Below are 19,374 nucleotides of genomic sequence, written 5' to 3'. Positions count from 1 at the left end.
TCTCTCTCCCAAGGCACCATGTCAGCCATGTTAGAAAACATAACTGTGTGGTTAAAGCTTTCTTTTTATGTGTTCTTCTAGTTGGAAATGCTGGTGTAATTTTTGTTTCTTAACTACAAATATAGCAAAATCTCTTACTCTTTTTTGACTAATATCTACAAAGGGATATCCTGGTACTCTATCCAATTTTTTATTAAATGATGGCTCATTGACATGATTGGGAAGATTGTTCTCAGCTCTTCCTTCTTGAGTGTATACTGTTTAGGCATTCTGACTCCTCACATAAGAACACCAGGCTCATTTGTTTAGCTAGAAGCTAAGCTGTCCCAATATCTCATCTAGATACTTCTGAAAGGTTGTCAAGGTTTCTGTTTCAACTCTATGTCTCAGTAGTTTGTTCCAGATTCTCTTTGAGCAAAGAAGTGCTTCCTGGCTTCAATCTTAAATGCACTTCCCCTTAATTTCCACTGATGTCCTTGAGTATGTGATTCACCCCATAAGTTGAAAGAATTTACTTTAGCAATACCTTTGAGGATTTATATACCTGGACTAGGTCTCAACGCAGTCTTCACTGCTCGAGACTAATCAGGTTTAATTTTCTGAGTCATTCAGAGTAGGACATATCCTTAAGGATGAACCTGTTTGTTCTCCTCTGCATAGCTTCAGGTGCTGTTATGACTTTATTGTAGCATGGTGACCACAACTTCACCCAATACTCCAGATCTGGTCACACTTTCATTACATAGTTTGAAGCATATCATCCCTCAATGTATAGTTAACGGTTTTTATGATATAACCTGACATTTGATTTGCTAATTTATACCTTCTGCACATTGTTTAGATGGTTATAATGTTGTGTTAACATAACCTCCTAAATCCTTTCTAGAGGTCGCGTCCTTTAGGTCAGCATCTCCCATCTTATATTTATAATTGATGTTTCTTTTGCCTGCATGTAGCACTTTGCACTTTTGTATGTTAAACTGCAATTTTTCAAGTGTCTGCCCAGTTGTGAAGCTTTTCCAAATCTTCTTGAATTGCTTTTCCTACCTACTCAGCATCTGCCATTCCTCCAATTTTTGTATTATCTGAAAATTTCACAAGTTTACTAACTGTACCAAATATAAATCAGAAAGAGCAACGGTCTTAGGACAGGCCCCCAAGGGTCTCCACTGATGACTTCACTCCAGAAGAGGCATTCTCTTCTTATTGTTACAGTTCAATCTGTACATGTGTCACATAGTTTTATTCTTGCATTGCCATACTACTGCTTTCTTTTTGAGGGTACCTTAATGGTGGATACCTCATCTTTACTATTTGAGGGTACCTTAATGAGAAATAATATCAAATATAACTCTTGATTGATTTCAAAATAGTTCAACAAAAAGGATCATTTTCTTTTAAAAAGATTCATTGGAACAAGAGAGAGTAAGATATTGATAAGTCAAATAAAACCTGACATTACTGTACATTACAAAGTTGTTCTCAAGTGGAAAGACAACCATGTCCTTCTTTTAAATAAGTGTGACTGGAATGCCTGTCTAGCAGAAGAGAAGGTTTCTTTAATCTCTTGGTCAAGCAGGGAGGAACATAACAACTGCAAATTAAACAAGAAGGCATAAAATAGACTCCAAAAGTGAGAAACATTTTAATTTCCTCTGAGATAATTACTTACATAGCTTTCACTCCGCAGACACAAAGCTATTTTTAAATCACGGCTTGGCTTTCAAATGTGCAGAACTTACCTGAATGGCAAGCTTTGGAGAGCCATCAAGGAGAACAAATGTCAGGTCACAGAATCTTGTACAATTACTTGGATGAGAAGGCTTTTTTTAATTTGCCAGTAACTGAGATGATTGCTGATTATCAATGTGTTTTTGTTCACATGAACACAGATAGTGTTTTATTCTATTTAATGCACTATAACTTTGGAAATGAATTTCTGTACTGAAAGCACAAGCCTGCCACTCTTTGCTTAATGTCTTCTCCCTCACCCACCAACCATTACTTAAATTTACGATTAAGTGACAACTAGTGTAACAAGACACTCCAAAGTGTTTATTTGTCAAAATACATTTACAGCTTTATAAATCTAAAGGTGAGTGGTTTCTGTCGGTCGTTGTTTGTCAAGTGGCCTGCTTTCCCAGGGTATACATTGTTTTTCCTACTCCATTTTCCTCCCACATTCAAAATATGTGAAAATTAGTCAAAGTGGTCACATTACAAGTGGGTGTAGCATTGTGCCTTAGTGTGCTCCATCCAGTGTTGCTTCCTACATAACCTTTTTATTTGCCCCTAAGCAGTACACCTGATTTGTGAAAGTGCTGAAACACTTAGGACCTTTAGGGCTACAGGAACCCCAAGTGATCATTTAGCTGGATTATGCTGCTTGGATTATGCCCTGCTGCCTTGTACTCAATGATGTCAGTAACGTGTCCTGCAACAGTGTATTGAAATAAGCATTCAGAAAATAAATGATGAATGATAAAATAATTGTTAAAGTTAGGTCAGTGGATTATGAGGATGGCTATCAATGACTTATTTGTGGGCTGCTGATGAATCTATCATTTCTCTAAATTATACAATGTTATGATTTTGTTGATAAAGTTAAATTGCAACACAAGATGAAATTATAGTGGTTGACTAATTGGTCAACACTGCCACTCCAGCATTGTGGGTTCATGTCTATTTATGCATTCACACTTTCTTTTTGCGTCTGTATAGGTTTCCTTCTATGTCCCTTAAGACATATATTGTAGGTGAATGAGTAACTCTAAACTGGCCCTTAGTATACCGTATATGAGTCTATATATACCCATACGTGCCTTGCAATAGCTTGGTGCCTTATCTAAGGTTGTTTACGGCCTTGCTCCCAGAGCTCTCCTGATAGGTTCCAGCTCCCTGTGACACTGAATTGGATTAATGAGTTTTTAGAATGTATATGCATATGTATTATGGTAGTTAACAGATACACTGGGGGCTATCAAAGTTCTGTGAAACAGCTATATGCAGACCTGCCACTACAGGACTTGATTAAATCTTTCCTGATGCTGTACTTCCTCTTCACTCTAAATAATTTTAAACATACATTCCTGCATGGCAGAATAAAAAATAATCTACTATGTAATAAACCACCATGGTCACTGTGAATGTGTGTGTGTGTGTGTATGTGTGTCTGGTCTCTCCGAGCAATTTGATTGGTCAGTTTGTCTTTGGTCTGGTTGGTATGTTTGCTTTGGTGATGCGATCGAAACGGGAATTGCTGAGCAAAAGAGGCTAAGATTCATGAGGAAGAGTAAAGGAGTAGGAGGCACACTGAGAGTCACCTTCAAAGATAGGAAGTATAAAAGTGAACATGACGGGAGCAAGTTGCTTCGAAATGACAGAGTCTGAGAAGCAGGCTTTTTGGGAATGTGATCGAGAGAGAAAGTCAGGCAAGAGAGGTTCAGACACATGCGGATATCGAGGAAATGCATATAAGGAAGGGACACATAGGGCAAGAGATACCAAATAGTTTATTGTATTATCTGTGCTTGTTAGGTAAGTGGTTTGTAAAATATAAGAAAATAAATATGGGCAAACTTTATGGTGTTTCTTATTACAGTGTACTTACATTAATTACTTGACTATTACCAGAGCAACTACCAAACTACTAAATGTTATTACTCTATACTTTCTGTGTAACTTGTGTAGTGGTATTGGTAACTTCTTGATTCTGCTTCTTAATCTAAACCATAGAGTGCACTTTCCACTGTCATTTAACAAACTAGGCAAAATAACATTAAGTGTTGTCCATCAGTGCCATCAGCAATCAAACTAGTGATATTTAACAAGACCTCAAAGGGATTTCACTCTGTTGTGTAAGTGAGCATTTATTTTTTATTTTCTTTGAGTCTCTGTGTTGTTTTTCTATCTTTTATATGATATGTTTCTCATTGAATTGTAGGACACATGTACACGAGTTTCCTATTACAGAATAATAAAGTTTGCATTGACTTTAATCAATTACTAATATTCATCAAAAGATTATCGATAACAGCTTTGCAAATATCTGGAACAAATGGTATGCTGTAAAATACAGATCATGTTGAAATCAAAATGTAAAAAAATATACAGTATATCAAAATATTACAAATAAAAGGAAAATGCTAGCACTGGTAGTTCTTCATAAATGCTGCTTTTGGAGTCCCAAGATGCTTTGAGTGCTGACATTCATTTCTGTATTTTCTCTTATTGAAGTCAAATTTTCTGCATAATGCCTGAAAAGATTCTTTAACATCCAGTTGCCTCATATTTTTGGGTGTTTGTTTTTCCTTTAAATTGCCACCTCTGTAGTTTGCCATGGAAACCACAATAATGCATTAGTTTGAGGTCAGAGTCAAACCCACTTGCAGCTAATAATTATAGTTGTGATGTCTTTTAATTTTAATGTGGTGATATAGCTAGTGTCACTGTACTGTAGCGTTTTCATTTTTCTCTAGTTCAACATAAATTAAAAAGATTAGGTGGATTAACATCCCTTAGAAAATAAATCCAATAGAGAGAGAAACAGTTGTCATGAAGCATTTTATATTCTTCTTTCCTAGCGGAGGTAGCAGTAGAATAATGAAATGTCACAGATTTTACTCAAATAGAATCTGCAATAAAATGTTTCTGTTCTCCTTGCTTCAGTAGTTGGCAACCGTTAATAAATGAAAGTTAATCAAAAGTCCACTCCTTGTCCTTACTGCTCGTGGGCACCTTAATTAATCCATTAACCTGTTGCGATTTTGGCTCAATCATGGACAATTTCCTAAACATCCTAGCTGCTTCAAGGAACTTCTTTCAAGTATTGTCCTGTAATGAATTTGACAATCCATTCTGCATTAAATGTTTTCTTTATATGGCTATGATCTTCATTATGGGCAGTTCAAGTAGGCTGATGACACTTTAGTAAGTGCAGTTTCACTCTTGTCTGGACTATTATGACCTTTAGAAATTATACATTTTTCGTAAAGCTCCTAATGAAACTTCTAGTCAATTCTGTATGGCATATGGGGTTTTGACACACAGAAATCTGTTTTATAGTATCTCACTTGTATTTGCACTTCATTGTGAGGGACATAGCCATTTTAGGCTATTTTTGTGGCCGTCTCCTTAGAAATCCTTCCCAGAATTCCTTGCAGAGAGTTTGTTTGTGACATCCTTCAGACAATGGGTTGAAGGTTATTCTTGGCAGATCCATGGTAACCGAGCTTGACAGATTTCTCCAAAATTGCGATTGAAAAAATTATTTATTTCTTGACTAACAAATCTTTTGCTCATGTTTTTTGACTCTGAATTTTCGATTTGTCTTAAATCTATTTGACTGCCATTTTTGATCTGCCCCTTCACTATGCATTTCTTGGTTATTTCTCACTTTCTCTATAACTGTCTTTAGCGAGACAGTATATTAACATGGAGTTGCTTAAAGATCAACCAGTGCCAGAGTCTCATAGACATTATTTTATACTTCAGCAAAGGCTTATTCCCTGGTTCAGGTGTATTTTCTGTTTTATTACTTTTTTGGTTGTTTCTAAATTATTGTTTTTTCATTACTTTATGTAATTTCTGTCCATGTTTGCTTTATTTATTATTTGTGTACTATGTCTTATATAGCTACCAGTAATGGCACACTGCATGATAACATGCAGTGAATACACTTGACTTGAGCATTCATAGTTTTCATACTCTTTCTCTGTACGTTTAACATTCATTTGCTCAGAGGTTGATACGCTTGCTGCTTCCTGAGCAGCTCTTCTTTTCTCCACCCTAGCGGCCTGCTTCTTCTCTTCTTTCGTTGGCATCTTCTCACGTTAAAACAGATAAAGTCAGTGTTTGTGTTGCTTAGTATGTTTTCTTTAATTTTTCACTTAAGCTGGCATGTAAGTCTTCAATTTGCCTCAAGAATGATTTAAGATATGAAGAGGTAGGGTAAGTGACGGTGAAGGCGTTAGAGATGAAGAAGGTGCCCATACTCATGTGCTGAACGGCCACCCTGCTAGCCCCTGCCGAGAGTTGATTCTACAATAAAATAAAGTAAAAATAAAAAGAGTAATAACCTTGGAGGTCAATCATCACCCCGAAAGCGGATAATAGATGGCACGTAGTATATATGTACCAAATTTCAGGTCAATAGGTCAAACGGTTTGCGAGCTACAGGTGATTTAAAATCCTGGACAGACAAACAGTCACAGTAGCGTATTATATATAAAGATGTTTCAGCATATGTTGCTGGTGAAACCCCAGGACCAGGAAGCCTCCCTGTAGTCACTGCTCCTATGTACTCCCTCTGCCTTTATATTGTGGTCAGAGAGGGGGTCCAGCAGTGAATCACTGAGAGTTGATTGTCAGAGTTTGTGAGTATTCATAATTGATCAATCTGCTTCTGGATTGTTTGGTTTTGTTATTATATCTTTCTTTTGGAGTTTGTATTGAAACTTGTTAGTCTTGAGTTGCCTTTTTTGGTAAAGTCTTTTTGCCCTTTTTCCCGTTTCTCTAATTGTTATGCTTTTTTTTGCTTTACATAATTCAATTTTCAATTTATTACTTTACCTTAATACTTTTCTTTGTGGCTGCCTCAACAAGTCAGAGATATGTGGATCAGAGATATGTGGTTCCTTCTCCCTTGTCGGGATGGTCGGTATATTTCTGAAGTATTTTTGACATTTTAATACTTTACTACTTTAATCTTTCCATTTTGGGCCTGGGCAGGCTGAAGTCTCCAGTACAGTTATTAGTTGGGGACTGGCAACCTGAGGTAATACCATTTCTTTTCTGGGAAGGTCTGGGCCTGCTTGTCAAGCTTTTTGGAGGTCTCTTGACTATTTTTTTTAAGTGTCTATTACTCTAAATCACAACTCCTTAAAGACAAGGAGGCAATGAGCCAAAGAATGGTGGATAAGAAATAGAGTACTTGCACTGAGTTCTGGAGGTAGGCAAGCAGGCAAGCCTGCTCACCAAATATACAGGGATGAAATCTTATATCATTGGCTCAGTTTATATGATTTTTTGATGGTCTCCCTTTGATCATATTTTCATGTTTTGTTTTAGTTGAAAAAAAATTTTTGTGGGTATATTTTCACACCAATCAGATGAGGTTTCATACTGAGATGGCCCCAATTTTATAACTTTCATTTTTTCTCTGTGTATATTGATTATACTGACTGGATTGCCTGTTTATAATATCCCACTAAGTATTGTTAAGGCTTTAAACTACTGGCCTAGAAATGTACTGGCAGGCAGCACTGGTTGTGGGCAGAGAATCTGCCAGCCCAGTAATTGATATTATACATTTGTTTAACATTGTTTAAAATATAATACCATAGATATAGCAGTCACACGGCATGTTCTTTAATTGGCGTGATGGATTGTCGATTTTGGTTTTCAAGATACAAGTCAGCTCTGGTGGAGAAAGGACGCTCATATCTCAGTGGCATTTATATGGTAAACCAGGTTGCCACACAGCCCTTCATATGTGTCTGTTGCCGTGGATACAATTTAACACAGCATTACAGTTTCCTCACCTTATTCTTTTCCTTATCCTAGGCTTTAACTTGTAGCTTGTATTTTTTTTGTATGCTATCACCAGATATATCTCACAGAAAAATACACATCATTGCCATATTTATTGAACTAGAACTATTATATAAGGCAGTCTTTAGCAATGTTGATTCATAAATTAGGTCTGCATTTCTCTGCTGTTCTATTTGCTTATGTGACAGTTTGAGGAAAAAAGTATCTTAAAAAGAATCTTTTTTACATGCATTGAAAATAAATTGTAAAGTAATTTTTTTTTTATTTGTTGACTCTTTTTGTTGGCACTTTTGTAGGCATAATTTACAACAACGAGAGAATCAATCTTCAGTAAGGAAAGTCACATTTATCCGTTATTTTTTCCTAATACATGGTGCCAATTAAAGTGTCACCATCTGCCAGGTTGCAAATGCATGCAGCCATTTGTAATATTTATAAGAATATTCAGTTCAAATCAATGGTAAGAAGATCATTGTTTCTTGGAAAAGACCTTTCTCGTTTTTTGTAATGGAAAACATTTCCATTATGAAATGTGACATGCAAAGAGTTAACTTAAAAATGAGTGCAGTACTAGTTAATAAAACAAAAGTAATCTATTAATCATTTTTCAAACTAAAGGGTTACCATTTTTTGGCTTCATAGTTTCACCAATGATTTGCTGAATAATCACCCACAAAGAGTCATGTGTACAGTACCTTTCTGTCATCTCCTTTGCTGTTTAATTCTGCACACACGGCAGGAAAATAAAATATAATCACAGTTGTGATGAAAAAATCTGTGTATGTTATATTTACTGTAATTGAGCCAACTTTGATTTATCACACAAATGCTAATAAGGCTGACCAATAAAAAACAACTAAGTTGGCATATTTATTGACTCAATTACTTATCCCATGTGTTTGAATCTAAGCTGTCTAGCTGTTGTGGAAGAACCTGGAAGCCTACAAAGAAAGTGATCTGAGGAAGCAGCTGTGAACTTATATGTTAATGGTTATTATTGCAGGGAAGTGACTAATGAAATGATTCTCCATTAATGGAGTGCAAATGCCTAGGTAATGCATGTTTGATCACTCTTTCTGTTTCCTTCCGTCAAATAGGGCTTTCCAGCTTAATCTTGGGCCATCAGAACACAAGTATGTTGTGGAAGACATTGTTTATGGATGGTTATCTTGGGTGGGCATAGGCACAGACTACAGTAGCTGCCAGTTTCTGTTTCTGACACTTTCTTTATTGTTAACCTATTTGTAATGCTAATGGCACATACTGTGTTGCCTTGATGTTAACTGACTTCCGTTTTAATTGTTTCATGTGTAAATTGACGATCAGCCAAAAAATACTGAGCTGCAACATAAGCCAAAAGATAACCAGGCTAACCTAGATCTCATGAGAACCTTTGCCTTTCATGCAACATCTGTCTCAATAAAATATCTGAAAAGAAAAAAAAATACGGTGATCTGCTCTGTTCATGAAAATATCTGGATGGTGATCTCAGAAAAAAGAAAATTAGTTTTGGAAATGACTGATTTAGTTGAATTAAAATATTAACAAACCATCAAATGAAATAATGTGCTTTGTTAACAGCTAAATAAGAGATCCATTTGGAGTGAAAACTGTGGCCCTCCAGGACTGCTTGACATCCCTGAGTTAGCCGGTCATGTGTTTGATTGTTTTGTATCTCTTTATTGCTTGGCTGACAGTTAAGGAAAAAAAAAACAATTAAGCAAGTGAAATCATGATTAAACCGTAAACATATTAAATTAGCGAAGTAACTGGTTACTAATTAAGAAACTGGCCAGAACAAAAACCTACCACTACTGCAGACATCCTGGATCTGAGTTGGACAATCAATGATGTTTTATATTATAACAAACTTGAAAAAAATTAAAAGGTCTTTGTCAGGAATTGTTTAAGATTCTTTTAGAATGTGACAAGAATTCATTAATGCTGTGTGCTCAGTTTGATGAAATTTTGTCAAACACAGTGTCTATATTAATTTATCGAACAGAACTGTCCTTTACTGCTTGTATTTAGTTCTCTTAATAATTTTATACATATATACATTGCCCCGTGCTCACTTCGCTCATCAACCCCTGTGCTTGCACTACACGCTAGCCTTTTTGCGGTTCTGCCGCTCGTGTAGGAGGATGTGGATGTACAATTTAAACAGATTTTTATTTTCATGGGAATTGTTACATATGCGTCAACACAACGTATAACTGCCCGTGATTGAATTTCGCTTCTTTCTTTCTATTAAATAAAATGACTTTTTCGAATGTTTGTCTCTGAGATTTGTTAATTGTCTTTGCAAAAGCTATTCTAACAGGAAACTGTTAATGTTTTAATATGAATGGCATATCAAGATCTCCTTTGTTGTCTAATTTTATCCGTGGAAGATGTACTACATTACCTTGTTTGGATATATCCTTCTTTCTCCAGTAATTCGTGCATAGGAAGACTGGACGGTGTTAACGGTTGTAGATATTCTTCAGGATATTGTAAGTTGTTGTTTTCATCTTCCACACGATAACCACCAACTGTTTCAGCATAGTCTATTGATATGCATTTAACCAATTTACCGTGTAAACAATCATTATTTTTGGCGTTAATTCGTTTGACTTCCTCATTTCTCGGTGCTAGAGGACCGTGGTCTTGTTTGAAAATGTTTGAGAGGATGGCGTGACTTGAAAATATCTCAAGGCAAAGGTCTCGTCTTTCGTCTCACGATAGATATACATACAGTTTTTTGTGACAATATTATTCCAGATAAATTTAAGACACGTATAAGCAAATTAAATGACAGTGTACACCAATTTTCATGGAAGTGGACCTCTCTGTCTTAGTAATGGTACACATATTTTTGTCAATATGACTGCTGTGATACTTGAATTGGACTTCAAGTATCCTACTGTATTGTAATATTAATAACGGCATCACTACACATGTTTCCCATTCTTGGGTTTTCAGGGGGCGGTGTGGAGATTTTTACTTCTATCATGTTATCCTGGGCCTTTTGACTTCCACTGTTGTAGAGTTTGCATTAGCCAACAGCATATTGTTCATTTTTTCTGAACAAAATATACCTTCTAGTATAAAATCACTGTAACAGTTTGTTCCAGAGCATTTATATTTCTTTCTCTTCAACAAAAGGGACTTGTGAGATGGCCAAAGCGAATGTCTGCGGCACTCTGTGATCAATATCAAGTTAAACAGTGAGCATTTGCTCTAAGGTATGGTAACACAGATGTTCCTTTTTTTACAGCTGGATGCTGACAGAGATGAAGAAGAGGTGTTTTATGACATTGCGGTAACTGTTGACAACAAGCTGTTTCCAACCAAAGAACCTGTTGCAGGTGAGTCAATAACTGGCAAAGTTAGGGCACTAAAATCAATGCATTTGACTTCTTTACAGCAAGTAATGAATGCTTGCATTCAAATCTTATCTGCCTTTTTTCCAGAAATGTTTTACCTAACCCCAGTCATTCTGACTTTTTAATGCAAACTAAAGCTAAAATGAATAAAACCTAACAATATGAGGACTGCATGAGAATAAACGATGCTAGCATTTGAGGTATAATGTTTTTTCTGGTATAAATTGAGCACACTTTTAAAAAGTATCTTTACATGCAATAAAATTATGGAACATTGTTTGCATTGTCTGTATTGGAATAAGCAGGTTTAGAAAATTAAACGATGAATAAATGTTTGGTCTTATGTGCTGGAATGGGACAATGCACTTGAGTCATATTTATGGACAAAGTGTAAAGTACTTATTTTCTGCAAATTAAGCGTAATTTTTGGGTTATTCTAGTACTGTATATTTTATTGTTTCATTATACATTTTATGTAGTTTTTTCTCATAAAAATGTGGTCAATAACATCAGAAGATGTGGTTATTGAAACCAAACATACAAATGTTAAAGATGACAATCTTGTGCATCTCAGTCTTGCCAAACTATTATTAAATCACATTAATTAAAATCACTTCACAATAATACATGAACCGGTTATGAGTTCTGATTGACTGAGATGCTTAAGTGATGGCTAATTAGGTTAGCGTGGAAGACAAATTTTAAACCATATGCCCTGTTATGGGACACTTGGTCATACAATTTCTGAGCATATAAATTAGAATGTGTTATAGGAACAAAATATAAGCCATTAGACCTCCTATAAAATAACTGTATGCGGTTGTTGTGATGCTGACACATGTAATGCAGACTGGTCCTGAGTGCGTACAGAGAAATAGTTGAGTGACCCCCAATGCATGGTTGGATATGCCCTCAAGGTGACTTGGGTGCACACCCTGGGGCCCTGGTCACAAAGCGGTCTTCGCATATGTAATGTTAAAAGTGCCTAATAACAGGAAAAGTTTTTATCAACAATGCAGACACTTGTGAGAAGTGAGGTGATGATTAGTGAGCAGCAGTATGGTTTCATACCAAGAAAGAGCACCACAGATGCAATGTTTGCTCTGAGGATGTTGATGGAGAAGTTTAGAGAAGGCCAAAAGGAGTTGCATTGCGTCTTTGTGGACCTGGAGAAAGCATATGACAGGGTGCCTCAAGAAGAGCTGTGGTATTGAGGAAGTCGGGAGTATGAGGGCAGAGAAGTACGTAAGAGTTGTACAGGATATGTACGAGGAAAGTGTGACAGTGGTGAGGTCTGCGGTAAGAGGGATGGATGCATTCAAGGTGGAGGTGGGATTACATCAGGGATCGGCTTTGAACCCTTTCTTATTTGCAATGGTGATGAACAGGTTGACAGATGAGATTAGACAGGAGTCCCCGTGGACTATGATGTTTGCTGATGACATTGTGATCTGTAGCGATAGTAGGGAGCAGGTTGAGGAGACCCTGGAGAGGTGGAGATATGCTCTAGAGAGGAGAGGAATGAAGGTCAGTAGGAACAAGACAGAATACATGTGTGTAAATGAGAAGGAGGTCAGTGGAATGGTGAGGATGCAGGGAGTACAGTTGGCGAAGGTGGATGAGTTTAAATACTTTGGATCAATAGTAAAGAGTAATGGGGATTGTGGAAGAGAGGTGAAAAAGAGAGTGCAGGCAGGGTGGAATGGGCGGAGAAGAGTGTCAGGAGTGATTTGTGACAGACGGGTATCAGCAAGAGTGCAAGGGAAGGTCTACAGAATGGTAGTGAGACCAGCTATGTTATATGGGTTGGAGACGGTGGCACTGACCAGAAGGAGACAGAGCTGGAGGTAGCAGAGTTAAAGATGCTAAGATTTGCACTGGGTGTGATGAGGATGGATAAGATTAGAAATGAGTACATTAGTGGGTCAGCTCAAGTTGGACAGTTGGGAGACAAAGTCAGAGAGGTTAGATTGCGTTGGTTTGGACTTGTGCAGAGGAGAGATGCTGGGTATATTGGAAGAAGGATGCTAAGGATAGAGCTGCTAGGGAAGAGGAAAAGAGGAAGGCCTAAGCGAAGGTTTATGGATGTGGTGAGAGAGGACATGCAGGTGATGGGTGTAACAGAACAAGATGCAGAGGACAGAAAGATATGGAAGAAGATGATCCGCTGTGGCAACCCCTAATGGGAGCAGCCGAAAGAAGAAGAAGAAGAAGAAGAAGCAGACACTTGTGGCAATCCAGTCTCCCTGACTCTACTTTGTTCTCACAATTATAAACTTATCCTATCAGTCCTAAATAAAAAGATTTTAAAAGAAAAAAATATGAGTCCTGGTTGGTTGATATGGGCGTTCCACAACCAAAGCAGGTATCCAGTAGGTCACTTTTAGGAGATTGTGCATTTAATGTAATACTGTGGCACAAATAAGATAATGGATGGTCATTCAAAACCAGAGCCCAAGGGTGCAGCAAACAGAAATATTAAAAAATAGAGAAAAACAAAATAAACTGCTTTGCTTGTAAATAGTGCTGTTAAGACTAATGAGAGTGCGCTCCCATGATTGGCAGGTGAAGGCTGATATCACCGCTCCTTGCAACTTTTCAGTTCTACACAGCCTTCAGCATAGATGTGGACAATGTGGCAGACAACATGGCCACTGCAGAAGATAAGAAGCACCAAACAACCAAACCCAAACAAATAATCCCACTTCTGGTCTTTAAATGTTTTGAACCCAGAACACTCAGTTACATGTTATCTTTTGGCACGGGCCTTTTAAAAATGTTTAATTGATTTCCCTCAGATGTGTTGTTGCACTCATCAATTAGTTTGTTACATTCATTGCAATACCCAGTGAAACAAAAAAGGAAGTTGACATTCACCCAATATAAACTTTTGAACTTTTTTTGTACTTTAGTTCCGTTAGCTGATTTATTATTGACATTTGTGGTGTTCATAATTTGTGAGTATATGCATGTGCCTGATTGGGGTGGTGAGGTGAAGTAAGGAGGGGCCTTTTTAGCTTTGACACCCTGGAGCCCGTGGGGGTCTTAATCTGCCCCAGTGCCTTGGGTATGGTGAGGGCACTTATAATGATTTTAAATGCCACAAGACTCCTGGAAGCACAACTGAAATTTTCTGGCTCAATTGATTCTTGAAGACTATGCTGACCTGAGAATCCCCTAACAAAGGCTCGATGATGTGGTAGTCACTGACTGGCTTACACCCTGTGCTTTATTTCTCTACACACCTTCTTTAAACACTCACTTAAACTGTTTTGCACAATAATCATTTCTTATGCAAAATGGAGGAAGATACAAGGCCAAAAACAAAGTGTAAGCATTCACTGAAAGTGTTCAATGCAGCTTTGAAAGAAAGTGCTGCATGCAGGGAGTACATCAAAGAGGCTGTCAGAATGTGAGATTGTGCACAGTATATAACAGTGCAATTGGCAGTAATTTTACCAATTTAACTGCTGCCTGCTTTAGTTCCAGATTCTCAAGAAGTCTTTAACCACAATGTTTCTGAGATAAGTCTAGCAGTTTATAGCACACATGAAAGCATACAGAGAGCAATAAATACAAGAGTTTCTTTTCCACTGTACAAATGTTTTGACTTGAAAACTGTCATTACCATTTCAAATCAATTGAAGGCCCCTGCTAATGTTATCTCTTTTTTTAGTATTATGTGAAAACATTGCACATGAACTAAGATGTTCTGTTTAGATGTAAGATATAATATTGTGCAATAAAATCTTTATTCTGCTGCTTACTAAGCCTTAAACCAGATATGATGCTAATAGCAGGTTTACGTACAACTGCCATATGCACTTTTTATTAATGCATTTTTTCCCCCAGTGTAGCTCATACATTTGACAGCTAATCCATTTTTATTGTTGTTTAGTTTCCAGTAATTTATCACCACACCTGTCCACCATCCCTTACCTTTCATGGCTGCCTAGTGCTGATCTTAGGGTTAAGCCCAATTTGTCTTTGTAACTCAGAGGAACAACTTGTGACAAGGTGTCTAAATGATGCATTCCTCTTCACCTGTGAGCTCCTATGAACTTCCTAGAGTTTGTGGAAACTATTATTAGGGCAAGAAAGGTCTGGTGTGTCCAAGTTAGGAGGACACCACAACCCTCCTCAGAACAAGCCCATGAGGAGTGTCAGAGTCTGAAGTAAAATTTACTCTGTATAATAAAAAGACTTCCGGTCTCTAGCTGGGTGTCATCATTACTTGATCTTATTTTGTTGTTTGTTTTTCTGCAACACTTCATTCCTACAACATCAATCATCATTCGATATCTCTTAATCTTTGAAATGCTGTGGACTCATCCATGAAGCATCTCATTTTGAAGATATGCACTGTGGTGAACTACAGGTGGTCAGTCGTGAATTCAGAACATCTAGCTCGAAAGTGATCTTCTTGCAGTGTGAGTTAATAGGAGAACTCCAGTAGTAAGCTGAACAGAAATCATCCTTGAACACTGTTAGTGGAGCTCTTTTGGGTGACATCTGCTGACATCCTTCCGTTAGCCTCCATCTTTTCTCTGCAGCGTCACTGATACAGTTTACAGCCTCATTTGTCCTCAATTTGTCATTCGTCAAATCACAAAATAACTTGAGACTCAAAATGGTCCTTTTAGAACATTGCAACACTTTTGAAAAGAATATGTCATTCATCCCAACAGACTCATGTATTATGTTCACCTAGGTGGTCTAAAAATAGCAGCAAGTCGAGATTTGAAGGTTCCTAAAGCCATGCTTTCCACCACACTACTTGGTAATTTATTCCATGTGTCTATGGTGTGGGAAAACATTCTAACATTTGTGTGAAATCTGCCCTTGACAAGTTTATTCTGCTTTCCTGTGTTCTTGTTGCAGAATTTATTGCAAGCAACTGGAATTCACTGCACTAATACCCTTCATAATTTTAATCATTTCAATCATGTCACCTCTTAATGTCTGTTTGCTTAAACTGAAAAGGTTCAATTCCTTCATTCTTTCCTCATAGCTCATAGTCTTAGTTCCTTAGTCTTAGTCACTCTTCTCTCGACTTTCTTTAGCACTACTATGTTCTTTTTTGTCATATGGAGACCAAAACTATACCCAGTACACCATATGAGGCCTCAGTAGTGTGTTATAAGGCTTAAGTATATCCTCCCTTGACTTGTACTCCACAGAAAGTGATAGATAACCTAATTGCCTATTATCCTTCATTAGGGCTTCAGTACCCTGCCTTGATGTAAATATTGATAAGTCGACTATTACTCCTAAATCCTCCATTTACTTACAATAAATTTCATCTGCCACACATCTGTCCAAGCCTACATGCTGTCCAAATTCTTCTCTAACAATTTAACTGACTCTGCATTATCTGGCATTCCACTTACTGTAGCTTGGCATCATCTGCAAATTTAACCAGGTTGTTAAGCATATTTGTAGGTATTCAGTTTGTTCTTGCATATTCTGATTTGTTGCAGCATTTTCTGATTTGTTTTTATATATTTAATTTATTTTTGTGTTTTCTGATTTGTGTTTGTGTTTCCAATTTGTTCTTGCTTTTTCTGATTTGTTTTTTGCATGATTTAATTTGTTTTTGCGCATTGCACTTCAGGGCCACCATATTGGATGGGCTAAGGTCCCATTCAAGTCTAGGGTCAGATTTATAAACCTTCCGCACAGTGGCGTAGCTAGGGGCGGGCGGAGGGGGAGGTCCGCCCCGGGCGGCACATTTTTGGGGGTGGCATTATTGGCCAAAAGGCTCAGATCACTTCACGTGTAAGCAGCAGGGTTCGGAAAAATATCACTCATGAATGAATTCTCTCTCATCCACAAATGCTTCAAAAATCATTTTCAGATGGTCTTTCTGTGACGGCATCAGACATGGCAGTTGAAATTTATGAGGCAATAACAAAAATAAACAGAAACATTAGATGATAGATATATGGATACTTTATTAATCCCAAGGGGAAATTCACAAATTCATTACACCGATAATAATTTCTAGTAAGATAAACAACTAATTCACAATGTATAATTTCGTTTTATTAACAATCCGAATGCGTTTTTGCTCATCCCCACCTATCGCTTGTACACTCCACTGGTTCTGGTTTTCGCAGCATAATTATATTAAACTAATAATCAGAACATGGCTTATCAGTGCGTCTGTACTATATTCTTGTCTAGTTGATGCTTATAAATAATTATATGTGAAAAAAATATAGCTGATTCTCTATATATAAATAAATCTATGCAAAATGTATCTTAAATTTTCTCTATACGTCATTTTAATTTTCTATTTAAATAGGTTAACATATTCAGATATGTTGGAGGGTGGCAAATTGAAGCCCCGCCCCGCCCTGAGTGTCACGAACTCGAGCTACGCCACTAATTTTGCATGCATAAAAAAAGGTCTGAAATATTTGTACACAACTTTCCACATGAAAGTCAGAATTTATACAAGAAAACTTGATGTGAGAACTTGTGTATATTTACAGTAACTCTGAACTTTCTGTATGAAACATTTTAGAGAAACTGGGATATGACGACACCCTTGTTCAAGTCAGGAAGTGCAGCTAAACCATCTAAATAATGACTCATACGTATAATAATTCATTTCACCAAGCAATTATTATAATGGACGTTGATGTGACAAACATATTAAGCTTCAAAAAGCAACTTTATTTTAATTGACTTTTAAGAGAGTCAATGCTGCGTATTTGCACTGAAGAACTTTTTTGGTTTTCCCTCAGTTTCTATTGGCTACCTGTTGTCACTTCTCAGGATCAGAAACCAATTCAATCAGTTATTGCTAATAATTGCTTTATTCACTGTATATAGAAAACTGTAAATATCATGCTTAATAACCAGTGCTGGTGCTAGGTTATTTTGCATTCTAGGCCAAGGTTATTAGTGCACCTACCGACTGTTTGGTAGCTAACCCGTTGTGGCTGGTTCCCCCTCTTATGATCTGCACCCTAGGTGAATGCCTAATTTGCCTTAATGATGGTGCTGGCCCTGCCAATCACCCATTCATAACCTACTGGTTTCACCCAACGTGGCTTGTTTGACGCTGCTTGACGGGAATAAACTTTTAGGGACTGGCAAAAGTTTTTGCCCATAATGATGACTGGCTTATGTGCCAATATAGGCTTCCAGGAGCCATTCTCTTGGAACTATAAATTGCTCCCACCACTAGAAAACCAGACTGTTCAAAATTGCACTATACCTGGTCACATTGTTCTGTGCAATCAGATGTTGAGTGCACCATAGGACTTCTCAACAGCAGGAGCAGTGCCTGAATATGCCATATTAAATTAAAAGTGATTAATATAATGTACAGACACTATTTTGGTTCCCTTATAAGAGGGTCAATGCTGCATATTTGCTTTGAAGTACTTTTTTGGTTATTCCTCAGTTTATATGGACTACTTGTTTTCAGTTCTCTGGGACCTGACTAACAGATCAGGAAGATCTCAGCCAAGCTTCACCCCATCATGCCTGCTGTGCTGGAACCGATGAGGCATTACATTAAGTTTCCATACGGTGTGGGGATACACAGAAAAAACATAACGTTTTTGCCAATATAAAAAAGGCAATTTGTAGCAGTATCTGGTTTCCCAAAATAATCGGAGCAATTTACTGCACTTATATTGCAATAAGGACACCAAGTGAAAATGAAGCTACTTTTGTTAACCATAAGTAGTTACATTCCATTAATGTACAAGTCATCTGTGATGCCAAGCTGAGACTGACAAACGTTGTGGCTTGGTGTCCTGAGTCAATCCATGATTCATTTATTTGGAGGCAAGTTAGCTTTTGCAGATGTGATGGCACTGTACATGGAGTCTGGCTTGTTGGTACGGTAGCTGGCTGAAACTTCAGTATTTCATCTGGCCTGCACGACTTATTGTAACAGCAATCACATTTAGTAACATTTAGCAACAGCAATTACCTGTGCCAGGTGATAGTGCCTAGCCACTCAGACGTTGGCACCTCACGCTTTTCTCTTACCCACTGAATGGAGAGAAAAGGTGCTGCAATGCCGGCCATGATCTTCTGTCCTCAGTTGAGGAGCACAGCATAAGACTCAGTGTGTCAGGTGGGGGGGCTGCTCTACAAGCCAGTGAAGGTCTGCAGCATTGTGATTGCATATGCATGAGGTTGATTAGCATACAGTAGTTCATATATGGTTTTTTCAGTGGGGTAGCCTGGTGAAGTTTGGGGTGCGTTCACGTATGCACATTTACAAGGTGATTGTGACTTATAAATGTAAATTGCTTAGAAATATGCATACGCAGGGTTTTATCAATTGGATTTATTTTTGGCATGCACATTTTTCTTTTTAAGGCATAAACATATTTTCATGCTTGAATCCATGCAAACTTTTATAAATGAGACTCCCAGTTCCTACCTCATACCTAGTGTTGCCAAGATAGGCTATTGCTTCTGTAAC

The 19,374-nt window shown here is 37.4% G+C and overlaps 1 protein-coding gene across 1 annotated transcript in view; it reads left to right on the top strand.

Moving 5' to 3' along the window:
- The window catches only part of ak5 (adenylate kinase 5), a 480,651-nt gene that overhangs the window by 190,051 nt on the left and 271,226 nt on the right, over positions 1-19,374 (top strand). Inside the window, 1 exon segment of the mRNA XM_028811187.2 lies at positions 10,811-10,901. Within this exon segment, the coding sequence (XP_028667020.2) occupies positions 10,811-10,901 (91 nt within the window).

This window comes from Erpetoichthys calabaricus, chromosome 10 (genome assembly GCF_900747795.2).
Source record: "Erpetoichthys calabaricus chromosome 10, fErpCal1.3, whole genome shotgun sequence".
Lineage (NCBI taxonomy): Eukaryota > Metazoa > Chordata > Cladistia > Polypteriformes > Polypteridae > Erpetoichthys > Erpetoichthys calabaricus.
This window is presented reverse-complemented; position numbering and strand designations above follow the sequence as displayed.